General features: G+C 33.7%; 1 protein-coding gene across 2 annotated transcripts in view; it reads right to left on the reverse strand.

Annotated features, from left to right (window-relative positions):
* The window catches only part of Dach1 (dachshund family transcription factor 1), a 382,920-nt gene that overhangs the window by 108,099 nt on the left and 256,677 nt on the right, over window positions 1-18,144 (reverse strand). For both annotated transcript variants that reach the window (NM_001038610.2, NM_007826.3), the window contains 2 exons: window positions 8,207-8,342; window positions 6,357-6,491 (listed from right to left, as the gene is read on the reverse strand). In NM_001038610.2, coding sequence (NP_001033699.1) covers window positions 6,357-6,491; window positions 8,207-8,342 — 271 coding nt within the window. The remainder of the gene's footprint in view (window positions 1-6,356; window positions 6,492-8,206; window positions 8,343-18,144) is intronic.

Raw genomic sequence — 18,144 nt, forward strand, 5'->3', positions numbered from 1 at the left:
TGTAAGAGTCAGAGGTAGTGGACATGACCATACAGTTACACAAGTAGACTTACTGTGACTTCAAATGCATTGTCAAGATAGACAGAAAATGAAGATAGTCAAAATCCAAGCATGGATCGAAAAGAACTAAAAAAATCCTAACCTTAGGAATGTGGGTCTCTAAAGCCTACCCATACTCCAGTTAATGGCCCTAAACACTGCATATAGATGTAGCACTGAATGAACTTTTGGATATGTAAAATTAAAAAGAAAATACATGAATTTGGGGTGAAGAGGCAGTAGGGAATGAGTATTTTACACAAATGCATTATATGAATATAATAATAAAAACAAACATACTTTAAGAAGGTAAAAAGATGCCATTTGTAACTGAAGGATGCTTGATCTAAGTACTTAGAAATGAGAAGTTATTAAAAAGTCTAATCAAAGGAATAATGTACACCATGTTTGTAACAACAAAAATAATTTCAGCAAATTAATGTGCAGTATGACAAGAGTCATAAGAGTGCCTCAGATGAAATAATAATCTCTATGGCCAGTAGAATGTTTCAGTGGGTAAAGACAGCTGCAGCCAGATCTTATGGCTTGAATTTGATGCTGGACCTCACATAGTGAATGTACAATTCAAACTGTAATATGTGTTAAAAGTGTGAAAACATTGGAGATTCTACAGAGAAAGGACTTTTAATCTAGACAAATCCATGTGATAACTACATGAGATAATAAAATTCTAATAGGTTAGAATGTATTATTACTATTAATTAGTGTAATGGCAATCTATCATTTTAAAGAAGAAAGTCATTTTTGAAGATAAAAATCTTAAAGTAATAGTATGTTTTAAAATCACATTGTTTAAAACAATGAAAAATATGCAAAGGAATTAAAACATATTTTAAGAAACTTGAGATAAGTCATGTTTAGCCAGCTTTGGAAAAAAATATATGTAAGAACTACAGTACAGAATAAATTACTTGAGAAAGAAAATTTAGGTATGGACATGTTTTAATCTGTGTTGGTACATTTCACACCTTGTCCTCTAATTCACAGTGCCAAACAAATTCCTTTTATACGAGGACAAAAATTTCTGGGCATCTTGAACAGTGATAGACAAAGTTTCCCACAAAGAAAATGTTCAATGGCCTGATACAAGTCTCCTTAACAACCTTCCTCAAATTTTTCCTGCTCCTAAAATGTTGGTTCCCTGCAGAAGACACAAGTGAGGGAAAGTATTCTATTTCTCAGAACCAAAAGTATTCCACATTGTGTTGATAAAAGCAGATTTGAGAAAGGAAATTAAAAAAACAAGTGAAAGAAATATTTTAATTAAGGAGGGACAAGAAGAAAGGGAAGAAGTGAGAAGAAGAGAGGTAGACAAGAAGGGACAGGAAATAGGGAACAGAGAAGAGAAGAGGACAAGCAGAAATGTACTGTCTTGGTTTATTTTATACATTTGTGCCTTAATGCATATTTATTCATAGTCACATCATAGTAGAATGATCTAAGAACTAAATTTACTAATATAGAGAACTTGTGAAGTCCCAACTGAATGTGTGCTATTGGGTATGCACAGCCCTGTCAAGGACCCCAAAGCCTCCATTCTATCAAAGCTGGAAAGTCTTTCCCTAGAATGGCTTTGAGGGATGGCAAATGCCTCTATCAGTCACTGTGTGGATATCAATAGTCTGTATAGAAAACATTCCCACATAGCTTTATCCCCACAGATGCTCACATCCTGAAGTCTGATTCCACACAAAGTCTGCTCCTAAGAGTAGTAGCTGAATTTGCACCCTTATCCAGCAGTATATACTAACCCAATTTCTATTTATCTGCAATGGTCTTGCCTTCTTACTTAGCATATACCATAATGCCGCCTGCCTCTCTCTTCTTATCTCTATAAAATATATGCTGAGCTTCTGCGATGACGCAGCATCTTCATCTGAGAACCCAGACCAACCTACCCCAGTTTTCTGTCTGTGTATTTGTCATGTATTTAACCCCACATAAATTCTAGTCAAGATCCTAAGACCCAAGTCATGAAAGCAGTGAGAATCATGTAAACCTGTCCTATTTAATATCTGTTGATCAATTTCTACTCAGATGGGAAAGAGCCCTGGTTTTTCTAAACCCATAAAGCTCCAGAGAACTTGTGATAGTATTAAATGTTAGAAGATGTAGATTCTATTTATATATTTTGGATATATAATATGACTGTAACTACAGCTAATATTAAGAGGCCATGAACTTGAAAGAGAGTGACAGAAGACAAGGGAGAGAATATGGAAGGGTTTGGAGGAAGAAAGGAGATGGGTAAATAATATAATTATATTATGATCTTAATAATTACAGAAATAATTTTTAGAAGAACACTGTAACTGTTTTTTAGCCTTTCCTTTTGAAGCATCGGAGTTTCTTTTACAAACTCTTGACTTTAATAAAAACTTATAATCTTCATAAACATTTCTCATTTTGCCTGTGATTTCCACATGAAGTTTAAATGTCTATACTTCTCAATATAAAACAATTTTTCATTTTTAATATTTTAAATGTGGTTTAATTAAACCTTCTCAAGGCTTAAATTTCCATTGGAGTCTTCTTTATGCAAATAAATAATAATAAATGAGAGCACTTACTCAGCTATTTGTTTCCTGAACTCTGAGTTTATATGGCTTCTAACCGTAAACTGATCATGAATTGTTTTTTTTTTTTTTTGACTTTTTTTTGGTAGCATGTATTATAGGCAATGGGTTTTTCTTATTAAGGAAGACACACATGTTCAAAGTTATTGATGATTAAGACTTCACACCAAATCATTTGGGGCACAAAATGAATTTTTCTATCTATGCAAAGCATCAATGTTTTCCTAGGAATTATTGCCCTTTGAATGATTTAGTTGTTAGAAAGCAAATTGCACATAAAAAGTTCAACCTGAAAATGACATGAATATATAATTAATTTTTCTACAGATTTCTCTAAATAAAGTTACTTGTTCAGTAGAGATATGAGTAGTAAGAAAGTTACAGGGCTATTGTGAGGGATATGATAAATGGAGTCATGAAAAAAACAATTTTTAATTTAGCAGACTCTATCAATCTAGAAAGCCCATGAATATTTACAATTAATTCAGTATGCTGGAAGTAGATGAAAGAGATAGAATTCATCTAAGAGAAAGAGCAACATAAAACAAGACACTATAATTATAACAACATCTATTAAAATTTCCATGATTTGAAATCAATGGTAGTTTCATATACCCAGTCAGAATGCTAAACAGTTAATTTTGTAGATAAAATATTGAGATACACTTGGGATTTGGTTAAGATCTGTGTTCTGAGAGAGAAAAGATTTAGAAAACCCCAGTACAATAGTAACTTTAGCAAAACAGTAAGGTGCCATATGTATTCATAGTTAGAACACTCTAAGATAATCACACTACCAAAGAAAGACATTTTTGACTTTTACTTTACTATTTAAAGAATGCAATAACCATTTTTGGCTTCACTCTTCTTTTCTATTTCTTGTTATTCTCTACCAATTCAAACCACATAGTATAATTACATAGACAACTTGGTTTATTTACAATTACTGTATATGTTCAGATGACTCAGAGCTTATTCACAAAGAAAAAGTGCAATAATAAATAATTTCCACAGGAGAAGACAAATGTTATAGTAAATTTGTGGACTTAGGAATATACAAAAGAATAGAACATTTAAAAATATTCTATAATATTAATACAATAATTACAACAACTAATCAGTAGTCTAGAAAAACTCTTTTTTTAAAAAGATTTATTTTATGTATGTGAGTGCACTGTTACTGTTCTTAGAAACACCAGAAGAGGGCATCGGATCCCATTATAGATGGTTGTGAGCCACCATGTGATTGCTGGGAATTGAACTCAGGACATCTGGAAGAGCAGTCAAGCAATGTCCCTTTATCACTCTCTCTAGATTTCATAGTTTAATTCCCAGCGTTTCATACCAATATTATTGAAAATAATTTAACTCATTATATTGATATCCATTGTATATTACCAGTTAATTTCCCATATCTGTTTCTCTTTAAACATATTTTATTTATTATGTGTCTCTGTGTGTCATGTCAGTGAGAATATTTGCAAATCAGAGAACAAATTTCCAAGACTGGGATTCTCCTTCCATAATACGAGTTTCAGTGGTCAAATCAGAGCCACTGTGTTTAAAATAGTGCCCACTGGCTGAGGCATATCTACAGGCTCCTCATAGTTTTTACATTGAACTAGCTAAACAGTATTCTTGGAAAATTGAGAAAATAGTCACTTATTTTCTTAAGAGATTTACTCAGTTGCTGAATCTTTGCAAAAAATTTACTTCTTTATTATCCAATTAATTTTATATTAAATATTACTGAAGAACTTAATTTTACAAATTGTTTCCCTAATATGACAACGTTCATAATTGAGTTATGATAAACTTTTATTAAATATGAATGATACAGAACATATACCATGAATGTTCTTCATGGTATATGAATGAAGAATGCATGGAAAATTGGAATTAGAAATCTAGAGGGCCTGGGACTTGGTGATGTGCCATATATACTCCACTAAAGTTGTAATAGTATAATAGCCAGTGTGTATACACACAGTGATCATACACAGTAAATCATAGAAAAGTTTGCTCAGGTGGCTGTTTCTCAAATGTATTTCCACTTTAACAGGGTGATATTCTCATGGAAGTTCCAAAGAACAGAGAGCCTTATTTGTAAATATTTGAAGAGTTTGTAGTTTTTTTTTTAAATAATTACATTCTTTATTCCTAAGGGAGTAAGTAAGGATGTAATCTATTTTAGGAAAATATTCTCTAAGCATTTTTATTGTTCTCCAGGCTTTCTCAATTTTTTAAAAGCATTTTGAACTACTTAAAATCTAACTTTCAACACCCTTTGTAAACTTGACAATTGAATTATTTCATTTCTCCTATGATGGATAGGACTAAACCTCATATCATGTTCATGCTATAGAAGTACTGTGTGTTATTCTTGGGCAAAACAAAGTTGTTTGATTTATATCAAAAATAGCCAATCAAGTAATTTACATGTGTAAAATTTGAACAATTTATATAATATATATTAAAAAAAAACACTGGCCACCATGAATTTGAAAAAGTTCAGAGGGGTGTGGGAGAGTGTGGAGGGGGAAAGGGAAAGTAAAAAGACATCATAATATCAAAATCTCAGAAATTAAAAAAAAGTTAACAAAGAATGAAAGTTGACAGCAAGTGAGCAGGCTTCTATAGGTACAACACAATACTTGTTATATGTACTCACATATGAGAATATGCACTTACAGTTTTAGAATACATATTTAATATGCATAGCAAAATAACATTTCAATTTTCTAATGAAATTTCTTCCCAGATTAGAAAATTCACAAGTACATTCCTAGCACTTTGGTTTTAAAATTGGATTAGATCTATATAGAAATACTTTAGTAGGAAATCTGTATCTTTGCAGACCCTAGGCTTTGTTACTGCTGGGATGTTTGTGTTTGTGTGTATGTGTGGATATATGGGTTGATGCTTCTTTGTATGTGTGTGTGTTCATATGTAAGCAGGTACATATTTATGTATGTGGGGTCATATGCACATGGCACAAATGTGGGGAGGCCAGAAGTTGAGCATAGGTGTTTTTTGTTTGTTTGTTTGCTTGCTTGCTTTGTTTTGTCTTTCTCAGTAACCAACAGCCTTCATTTTGAGACTGAATATCACTGGGAACTAGAACACACTAAAAGAAGAGGCTGGCTTGTCAGAAATCACTAGTAAAACTCAAGTCTCCTTCTGCTCAGTTTTTAGACACAAGCACACAATCATCACGTCCTTAGACTTTTTTGGGTTATTTTCTGGTGATGGAACTCAGAAACTAATATTTTCAAAACAAGTCCTTGTAGGACTGAGCTATCCACCCTGTTTCCTACACCCTTTGAAATGACTACAAAGATTCACTTGAATATCCTGAAATACTTAAAGATCATATATCTTTAAATCAAAATAGAATTTCTGTGATCTGTTTTATGTTCTGTCATGCTAAGTAAAATATAATGGCTTTGGATACATCATGAAACACAAATAATACATTAATAAATAAAAAATAGGAGTGAAACATATAGTTCACTCGTAAGTATGTTGTGAAAATTAAATTGTCACTTACCACTGTGCAACAGGAAAGTAGCAGATCTGTATTCAGACACCTTTTGTTGAGCAGGCCTAATATTTTATTAACAGTGTGCATTTAAAATATTTATCTTATTTTACTAGTACAGAAATAGATGCCATACTTCATTTCCAGAACAAAAGAAAGGGCACAGAATCATAAATTACCTTTTTCAATGTGGATCCGTTTTGACTCATGCCCCATGTCATGACCAGCCAAATCCCCCTCCTTTGGCCCAGGAAGCACATTTGGGGATAAACCCATAAGCATCTGGTTCATGGACAGGCCATTCTGATGGACAGCTGTCAACCCCGAAACAAAGAACAAATATAACAACATCAGAAAATGTGGCTAACATCTATCCATTGAACTGTTTTTAGAACAACAACAAAAAAAAAAAACCATAAACACATAATACCCAAATTTAATATCACAATCCTTTAGTAAAATTACTGGGAGATGGATAAGGATGAGCAATAAAGACCAAAAATAATACCACTTTACTATATTTAATGTCACATAAATTAAACCCGTTTCCATGGTTAGAATTTGTGGCCTGTCGATGTTAGTGTAACCAATACCAATAAAATATTCAATATTTATTCTAGGGCATCAGGTTTTCTCTTTAGCAAATGAACTTCCCCCATATGGGAAACTTGTGTTCTCAACAAAGCCCTTTAACAGTGTCAGTTTAATAGGAGTGATTTTCTAACTACCTGATAAAATCAGTACAGTTTTCTGTAACTAATAAACTGATATCACGTTTCAGTATCCCTATACTATTATATCCCATAGTATATTGCATGATTGAAAATAATTTTGCTTTTTAAAATGTTATTTAAATAAGTCATTAAGTGCAAAATATCTATACCATATAAAATAATACTATAATAATACTAACATGATAATTTTTCTATGATTTTATTGGTGAAATCTCCTCTATTGCATATGCCAGAATGATTTTGCTGACAGAACCCTGACATAGTTCTCTCTTGTGAGGCTATGCCAGTGCCTGGCAAATACAGAAGAGGATGCTCACAGTCATTTATTGGGTGGTACACAGGGCCCCTAATGAAGGAGCTAGAAAAAGTACCCAAGAAGTTAAAGGGGTCTGCAACCCTATAGGAGGTACAACAATATGAACTAACCAGTACCTCCCAGAGCTTTGTCTCTAGTTGCATATGTAGCAGAAGATGGCCTAGTCGGTCATCAATGGGGGAGAGGCCCTTGTTCTTGCGAAGATTAGATAGCCCAGTACATGAGAACACCAGGGCCAGGAAGTGGGAGTGGGTGGGTTGGGGAGCAGGGCAGGGAGAGGGTATAGGGGGCTTTGGGGATAGTATTTGAAATGTAAATGAAGAAAATATCTAATAATAAAAAGAAAAAGAAAAAGAAAACTTTGGTTCTTCTGGAGCTAGCATGACAGATCTCTGGGAGCCATCTGATGTAGGTACTATTAGAAAATTATATACTACTTTTTATTCCTGACCATAATCCTAAAATTAAAATCGTTTAATTCAGTGAACATCTAAATGGCAAAGTATTGGATTTTCCAGATTTACTGTGCTTAATTTGATTTGTTCTATATGTACTTGGGAGTATTTTTTATTAAAAAAAAGGGGGGGGTGTTAAAATCTGATGAACTGTAAAAATAGCAGTTTTCATTGAAGAAATGCACTTGAATAAACCAGAAACCATTTACTTAGGTGTCAGATAGCTGGGAATTGGTTGTGTACTTCAGAAACTCATCTGGAAAATTACTTACTTTTTCTTGTTTCATAGCTCAAATATTTCTGTGTAGTATCAAAGAAGGGATGTTATATCAGAACCTGTTAATGTCGCGTCATCCTTCATAGCATTCCACACTGGGACACATAATTCTGAGGGATGGCTATGGCTAGGGAGCTTCGGTGCATGATACATTTGAGATCCATTTGGAATGAGGGAACTTTGATTAGAAGGCCCAGCTGCACCTAATAAAGTTTCAGATGGTGACAAGCAGAAATATAAAACCTACGGATTCTGTCGGAAGAACTCTCAGTCCGCGCCGGGGAGCTGGACACACTGCTGCTGCGGTGTGAGGATGGGTGGCTGCCGGGCCTCCGGCCCTCCTCCAGAGATGGAGCAGGCGAGGGACTGTCGGGAACACGCTCCTAAATTGCACAGAGTGAAAAGGGAGAAGAAGGGGTCAATACGTTGATCTTGATTCATGAACGTTATTTTTCTCTAATGCAATTAGAAATGTGAAAAGGGCTCTGTCCTCCAAAATACCCATGGTGTTTCACCTGCACTTATCAACACTAAAAGATATATTTAATCTTGACCACAAATCTCAAATTCTTGCATCCATTTTCATCTGAATTACTGATATCATACACTCTTGAAAAGTCAAGATAGAAAATTATTATTTTACTGGTAAACCACAATAGAGCCACGGCAAATAGTACTAAAGCATACTTTGGAGAAAATATTAGGCCATAGAAGACAATTCAAAATAGCCCAGTAAGACCACCTAACAAGAAAAATTTGATAGAACCAATCAACCCTGAGTTCTGGATAATTATTTTGAGTGCATTTTTACATTTTGTTTTCTACTTTGGCAGGTATTAGGGATCAATGACTATAAACCTTATGGATATAACATACCAGAATATTATCAGAAGATTGTCAACACTGTGTGACACCACTGTACATTTAATGGACACAATTAATGCTTTGTGACAACATAGTATTATTTAATATTAAAATTATTTTCATTGTATTAACGAATCTCTGAAGATAGGCTCTTTTCCCCATTTCTATTTGTGAAATATGTATCAACTGATTTTCAGACAATCTTGCTATAATGTCTCTCTCTAAATTCTATGAAGACATATCTACTACTCTATGCACTTCACAATGAATAAGCTTTGTCGCTGTGCTACTTAGAGTTATGTTAATATATATTATAAATGGAATTATAGATTAATAAATTAACTATTATTTAAAAATTCATACTTTAAGAACCAAATATTTTCATTTTCATATATTAACAAACAGGCATGAATGGGCTCTATAATAACCAATATATATTTGAGATTAGAAACAACCTTCGACACTTAAAAAATGGTACACAAGAGACAAGAGATGGCTTCATGGTTAAGGACATGTAGGGCTCTTACAAAGGACCTAGGTTTGGTTACCAGCACTGACATAGTTCACAACCAACCTTAATTTTAGTTGCAAAGAAAAAGCACTGTTCACAACCCTGTCCTTAAAAACCCCATTGGTCTCTAGATGGCTACAATCTACCTCATATAAAAAAATCATCAGGAAAGAGTTTAGTTCTTGAGTTTTGTTTCCAGATCGAGTAAAGCACCTGAAAGCAAGACCTATGGAAATACATGTGGAAATGTGAACTCTTTGTTCCTAGGAATATGAGGTTATAAGGAAGATTATCTGTGCAGTAGTAACTTGTCAACAAGGGGGAATATTGCACTGGATAAACCACTGATCTTCTGAGGTTAGTGTCCTTACAAGATAGTGTGTAGATAAAGCATAGGCAATTTGTGAAGAAGGAGGCAAGACTGGAATCACATATCAGCATGCCAGAAATTTTCAGCTACTGCCAAAACTCTGGAGATGCACTAAGGATTCTGCTTAGAGTATCAGAGGAACACCGTCCCTTGAATAATTTTATTTTGAGCTGGTAAAATCTAGAAATGTCAGAATATTTTTTAATATTTTAAGACAACTGGTGTATCATTGTTAGTTTCTGTGGCCCAAAGCAAAATAGCCTATCCATGAAGAAAGAGCCAGAAATTTCTTTCTATAGATAGGTAGGTAGATAGATAGATAGATAGATAGATAGATAGATAGATAGATAGATAGGCAGACAGACAGACAGACAGACAGACAGACAGACAGACAGACAGACAGACAGACAGACAGATAGATAGATAGATAGATAGATAGATAGATAGATAGATAGATAGATAGATAGATAGATAGATAGATAGAAATCAAGCAGGCCAAATCAAGTAATTTTTTGCATCATGCACACTTCTCCCAATGATCTACGTTGCCAATGAACATTTTTAACAGATACCCCGAGGATTCACTTTGAAGAGCCCCACAATTAAAATGAAGCAAGTGTCACCCTACTCAAGCTTTATTTTAAAAGTTTATATCATAAACTAATCCCTGATGCATGTCCTAAAGAGCATGATGCAATCCCGTAAATAGATGCACGGCAAGTAACAAAGAACTTATCTGCTCAAACATTTTTTTTAAAAAAGACTAAAAAACAACAACAGCAAGCAAAACAAAATTATCATCTATATTCTAGTCTAGTTGAAATGCAATAAATTCTTGTAGTGATAAGCTGCTGAACTGTAGCAGCTTTAGCAAGTCTAGATGTGGGTTGGTTTCCGAAAAGGACAATAAAAGTCATTTAAAACAGAGCTATCTGGACTATTATAACATAGCATTACCCTTCACCATAGTTGAAAAGATGTTGAATATTGTGTCCTCTAATTTTTGCTTATATGAAAACTAAGTAATAGTTAGATAAATACAAGATACATATGTTCCAACTCAGCTTCACTGCTGTTTCACCTAAAAGGCTGAAGAACAAGTCACTGAAAAAAATGCTTGAAGAAAATAGGAAGAAAACACACACATGAACACACACACACACACACACACACACACACACACACACACACACACACACACACACGTCCCATAGGCCTGAAATTCAACAGACACCATAGCTAGGGAAGACTTAGTTTCTTCCCTTTTGTGGAAACTTGCAGCTCACATGGCACCTTTTTAAAAATTTTCTTTCTTTCTTTTTAGTAAATAGAATACACTTATTTCTCTGATGACTAATTATGTTCAATATTTTTTTTATTATTTTTATTAGATACTTTCTTTATTTATATTTCAAATGTTATCCCCTTTCCTACTTTCCCCTCTGAAAACCCCCTATCCCCTCTCCCTGCTCATCAACCCACACACTCCCACTTCCTGACCCTGACATTCCCCTGTACTGGGGCATAGAGTCTTCTCAAGACCAAGGGTCTCTCCTCCCATTGATGACCAGCTAGGCCATCCTCTGCTACATATGCAGCTAGAACCATGCATCCCACCATGTGTTTTTGTTTTGTTTTGTTTTGTTATTGTTTTTGATTGGCGGTTAGGTCTCAGGGAGCTCATAAATTAGTTCTTAAGGATGGTATACTCAACTTAATTTCAGTTCATAGGACTCCAAAGTTTATGTCTAAAGTTCATGGTGCCTTTATCAATAGGGTTTTTTAACCTTACAAATCTGGGGACAACCAAGGGCAATAGCAATAGTCTATACATTTTAGGAGCCTTTGGACAACCCTGACCAAGTCAGAAAGATGTGGATTTTCATGCCAAGAGTTAGAATTTGAGATGGGTAGCCATGGAATCTATATACATAGACTTACATGAGTTACAGGTTGTTTTCCTTAAGTCTCAAATAACACTGTGGAAGAGGGAGCAGAAAGAGTATATGAGCCCCTCCATCAGAGAATGTGGTTTGAGATTCTGTATCCGACACCATTGCATACACTAACAAGCATTCGCTGAAAGGACCCAGATATAGCTGTCTCTTGTGAGACTACGCCGGGGCCTAGCAAACACATAAGTGGATGCTCACAGTCAGCTATTGGATGGATCACAGGGCCCCTAATGGAGGAGCTAGAGAAAGTATCCAAGGAGCTAAAGAGATCTGCAACCCTGTAGGTCCAACAACATTATGAACTAGCCAGTACCCCGGAGCTCTTGACTCTAGCTGCATATGTATCAAAAGATGGCCTAGTCGGCCATCACTGGAAAGAGAGGTCCATTGGACAGGCAAACTTTATATGCCCCAGTACAGGGGAATGCCAGGGCCAAAAAGTGGGAATGGGTGGGGAGGGTATGGGGGACTTTTGGGATAGCATTGGAAATGTAATTGAGGAAAATACATAATAAAAAATATTTTAAAAAATCTCACTAACATGATTTTCTAAACATAACTAGACAAAACAACAAAAATATACATGCCAAAGCAGAAATGAAAAGCCTGCAAGACTTCAATATTTCACAAAGAATTCACGCAACTGAGGAAGGCTGAGTAGGAAAAGTTATCTTTCCGTAGAAGAACAGAACAATTATTTATCCAATACCAGATAGATGGTTAGCACTGAAAATACAAGAATTACAGTATTAAGACTAATTAGGTTATATTTAGAAATATATATGCACACACACACATTCACATGCATACATACATACATACATACATACATACATAAGTCATACTATCATACTGTCATACTGTTATACATACATAATAAGAGTCAATGAAAAACCAGTTTATGAATTTGAAAGAGAGCAAATAAGGGTGTTTGGAAGGTTCTAGGGAGGACAAGGACAGAAGAAATGGTCATACAATTATGATGTTAAAAAGGCTCATATCAAAGTTTATCAACTACAAATAGAGTTAAATTATTATAGTATCCAATGTCTTTATTTTAGATGGCTTTTGAAGTATTTGTATATTTATTATAAGAGGTGAGTATGAAGTTTTACAATAAAAATATGAAAGAATGCAAGGACACATTTATGTATTAAATGTAGTATAGTAGAGTTGCATCCATAATCAAGCCAGGTTTTCAGAATTCATGCATCTTGATATTGATTTCTTCTTTTTAATTTTTTTCTTAAAATTAGAAAAAATGTTGTTTGATAATCAAGCATGCGTATGATGTCTTGACAAAACCTACATTCGTTTTCTTCCACTCCAATTTTTCTCTGTTCCTCTAAAATTTTCCTACCAACTTTATGTGTTTATATGTTTAAACCAATTGAGTTGACTTAGTGCTACCAATTTGTGACTGGGTGCAGGTAGGGACAATGGATAAAACATAGAGATCCTCTCAGCGACCAAATCTCTGAAAAAAAAAACTGTATATTCTCCATCAACTCTGATCGTCAGTAAAACGAGCTCCTTATTTAGACTGAAAGGGCCTCTCAAGATCCAAGAGAAGTTACCAGACTAGGATAACTTGGCTAAGCTTTAGACATAATTTCAATTCAATAAGGTTGATATTTATTTACTTATATAGAAATATATAATATGTACTGGAGAAATATTGTGTTTTATTGAAATAGAAATTTCTAAGTTAACCGATATATCTCCTACAAAGCATGACATCCATGTTTCCAATACTTTTTAATTTATCTTAAAACTTTTGTGTTAGTGGCTTTATTTGTAATGGCACATGCTCATGTTTGGCTGAATAGAGATAAAGGACAATCTAAAAGTTAATCAAACTGTGTAAAAATCATTTGCAATCTGACTTTGCTGCCATAACAAATTTCATAACAAGTACTAATGAAAAGCATGGGTAAACATTGTGCTTGGATATTTAATTCACAAAAAAAAATTATTTATTTATAAACTTAAATAGCAATGGATATGCCAATAAAACATATTGTTTGTTTCTTTACACGTTTTTCATGAGTAGAAGACTATTCAATATATGTAAGTGTTCCAATTTTCTATGCTGATTTATTTAACTCATAAATCATATACACATGCCTTTATTCATTCAAAATACCTTTAAAATGACACAATAACTAAGTAAAAATTGATTAAAGCCTCAATAGAAAATACATTTTTATAACATTGTTTAAAGCTAAGGGAATTACACAAGTTGAAGCACTTAATGGGTTTTCTCATTTGACATTATTGTAGTTTATATTTAAGAACAGAGAATACTGTGGCAATACATAATACTTTTATTTTAAGAAAATCCTTTATGCAAATTTTATGATTTAAAAGCTTAATTATTCAATCGAAACTTCCTATAAATTGAGACACAACATATTCAGTCATTTCACTTAATGTATAATTTCAATCTTTAGAACGTGATGTATTGTTCTTTGAAGAATTTCATTAAAGCAAAATCCATCGAGCAAGTAAGATTTGAATACATTGTTCCACAATAAATTAATTTATTTCAACAGCTTAATTCTTTTATCATATTTATATGCTTGCCTTTTCAGAGTATTCTATAGGATAGAGAATAATGGAGACAGTAAAGAATAGCTTAGAGGAGGACCTTGTAATTATTACTGAAACAAAATAGATAATGAGTTTTATTTATACATAATAGGAAAGAAGTTCAATATCTTTGGGGAAACTATGTAAACTGGATTTATAATTTCATTTGCTTGATACCTTTTAACCTCTAAACTGGCCCGAGGTAGAACAGAAAAGAATATTATTTAATGCTTTGACACACTGCTTTATAGTCCTACACCAACTCCACCAATCAATAAAACACAATCTTTCGCAATGTTCCATCTTTATAAAACTCACCATGATAATAAATGAAAATTTAAGAGGAGTACTCTTTCACTGTAAAGAAGGTCAGACTAATAAAGTAATGGTTTAAAAATAAATGCAGAGAGAAGGCTGCATACATTGATGCAGAACAATAAGTATTGTTCTTTATGCTAATACAAAGGTAAAGGTGGAATTCAAAACGACCACACTCATATTGTCACATCCATGACTGAATATTTGCAAAACTGCACTGTCCTTGCTACCTGCTCTTCACCAGGAACCAGCGTTACATTCCATGATAAAGCATCAATAATCACAACTACTTATTTATAAAGAAGATTATTTCACTTAGCTTTAATTAATCATGATTTCTTTTTAATTTCCTTCAAACCCCTATAAAACTCTTCATCTTTATTTTACTTAGAATTTTTCTCACTGGAAATGACATAGAAGTAGATAAGCCACTCTTTCTAACTTTAAATGACTTATCTTTCTACAACTTCTGAATTGCACATTGACAGAGTTGACCACTGCTTTTCCTTAGTACATAATCCATATTCCACACTCCTGATTTTGCTCACACTTTCATTGTTTCATTCAGGGAATATTTACTGAATATTACCTCCTGTCATGCAGGATATAAAGTTATGATTATTATTACGGTTTTTAATGACTTTTTTTTTCATCATGGACCTTATCTCATTCACTGTAGACTTAGCAAGGTACATCATCATTTTCACTGATAAATTCAAATTCCCATGCTCTGAAAGCTGTGTTAAGAATAAAAATTGTAGGCTGGGTGTGGTGGCCTACACCTTTAATCCCAGCACTTGGGAGGCAGAAGAAGGAGGATCTCTGAGTTCGAGGCCAGCCTGGTCTACAGAGTGAATTCTAGGACAGCCAGGGCTACACAGAGAAACCCTGTCTCAAAAAGAAAAAAAAAGAATACAAATTGTAGCTTTCATATTTTGATTTTGGAAATTTGCTGAAATGACTTCTAAGAGACACAATGAGTGATGTCTACATACTTACATCAGTTAAAACCAATGAGTTGTTATTTGAAAACCCTATTAATTTTATCACTTTTACTCAATTTTAAACAAGCAGGAGCAAGGATTATAATTTTAATTGTATTTCTCTTTTCTTCTTCAACTTTATTCTAAAGAATTTTTCCATTTCTTCCACATTTAGATGGTAATACTTTATTGGTTTATAGGACAGAGTTTACGTAAATTTAATAGATATACATAACATAAACTTATTCAAAGCATGAAAGCACAATCTAGACTTGAGAGTTATAATTCATCTTAGTAAAAAATGAAATTCATGTTTGTTTGTCTTATTGTTGTTGTTGTTGTTGTTGTTCATTTCAGGAAGGTTCCTTCTATATAACCCAGGCTTTAATTGAACTTACAATCCTATCAGATTAGTACTAGCATTATAATTAAGAGGCAGAACTCTTTACATTCTACTCAAAAAGATAAAGATAAATATAAAAGAATGAAGCACAGAAGAAACAGGTCAGTCAACTCAGAGTTATTTCTGTTGCTGTTTGCTGGCATTTTTGCATGGCAAATGTATAGAGCCAAGTTCCCATCTGATTAGGCCCAGTATATGTTCCTATTATACCACTCCAACTATAATCTTTTATTTGCAGTTACATTGATGTGTCTAAATGATATTTATGATCTTTTCTTTCTTGAGTCTAGCAGATTTAGAGCTGAAGTGTCCATTCAAGTTTGTTTGGCCACAAGTGAACTTCATGAATAGTGTTATGTGCCTTCAAAGGCAGAGTATAATATCTGCCTTCTATGATTCGGGCCAGTACTGATAATGACACTCAACGTTCAGCCCTTCGGGTGATATATAAAATGATGATTTTATTACTTATTCACTTATTGGGTAGAATAATTATATGCTGATGAGATTTAATCAGTCATTTGTTAATTCTCGTATGATATTCATACTACAAATAAAGAAAAACACTAGTTCTTTTTCTATTTACTTCTGCTTAAATCTGAACTGGATTCTAAAGAAGCCAAATTTTATATTTTAGGTGAAAATAATTGAAAAAAAAAAAGACAGTAAGGGACAAAGGACTCTCTTAACAGATTCATGACTATATCTGGTTAACCTGATTGCCTGGGATCAGATGACTAATGATAAGTTTAAAGAAAATAAAACTACTCATAAGCAATGGGCAATGCTGAAATAATTGCAAATACTTTAAATGGTAAATTCTTTATTGTAATTCTGTGTTAAAGTTGTGCCACTATGATCTCTACATGCAGAAGAGGAAGCTAGCTATACAGGTACAAAATAATCTGGCACATACCCCGGAGTTAGAACAGAAAACACACGAAGGGCAGAAACCCTACTCCAGGCTCCACGTGAAAGCCATCAAGTCTATTTCAGCAGGAGCTTTTTCTTAACATCTCATGATAGCATTATGCATGTATGAAATATAATGTGATTAGAACAGTGATTCATTCAGAAGGCTTAGAGTTATGGGTTCAAAGAATCCAAAGAGAATCAATTAGCAAAGCATTTCAACCCATTATCAATCTCGCTAATGACAAAAGGAATTGAACTCTTAATTTAGACTTCTTAATTTACTCAGTGATTTAAGATAATAAAGAAAAACATTCTAAAATTTAGAAATCATAGAGAACAGAAACTTACAGATAGTTTTGGGCTTTATCCTTTAACCTACTTATAGATTCTAAATCAAGGAACTCGAAATTGAATTTTTAAAAAAGTAGATAAACACAAATTTCTAATATAAAGACAGATTTTTAAGGATTGACTGAGTGGGGTATATAGCAAACATTCTGAGAAATATATTCAAATCCCTACCCCAACAAAAACACAAACTAATAACAAAAACTCTTAGGACGTAGAGCTACATTTGTAGACTATTGTACAAATTGTGGTTTATATCAAAGTCCAGAGTCTTTCCTTTAATCAGATTACTTCTAGATCACAGTATATAGGCAGAGGTCACCACTAAAGATGCAAAATGTCAGCCAAAATGTTTGATTAAGTAAAACCATAAGATGTTAGAACACAGGGTCTGGAGCTAAAGATACTATGCTAGCTTTAAATCTTTGAGACTGAACCAAAATGAATCTGTGGACATCACTCTTCTAAAAAATTATTTCTAAATAAATAGTTGTTGAGATCCAACCTGCTTAGTTGATGAATTTGAATAATATACTCCTCAGTGTTTATTTTGCGAGATTAAGAACCATTTGAAATGTATGCATGTATGGGGTGAAGCCGTGGGAAATGTTTCTCAACCACAGGGGAAATTAGACTGCATGCTATATGGATTGGCTAACCTTGGTTATAAACTTGAAGGAATGTAGAATCACCATGGTAACCAATCCCTGAAAATGTATGAGGGAGTGTTTATATGTGGTTAATTGAAGTGGAAAACCCATCCTAAATAGAAGTAGCACCATTGCCTGATTGGATTCTGGTCAGAATAAAGAAACCAGCTCATAGTAGCCCTTATCTATGTTTTTTGTGAAGACAATCTGACGAGCTCCTTTCAACATTACTGCTCTGACGTCTCCATACAGAGGATTGCATCTGCAAACTGTGAG

The sequence above is a fragment of the Mus musculus genome, chromosome 14 (genome assembly GCF_000001635.26).
Source record: "Mus musculus strain C57BL/6J chromosome 14, GRCm38.p6 C57BL/6J".
Taxonomy (NCBI): Eukaryota; Metazoa; Chordata; class Mammalia; order Rodentia; family Muridae; genus Mus; species Mus musculus.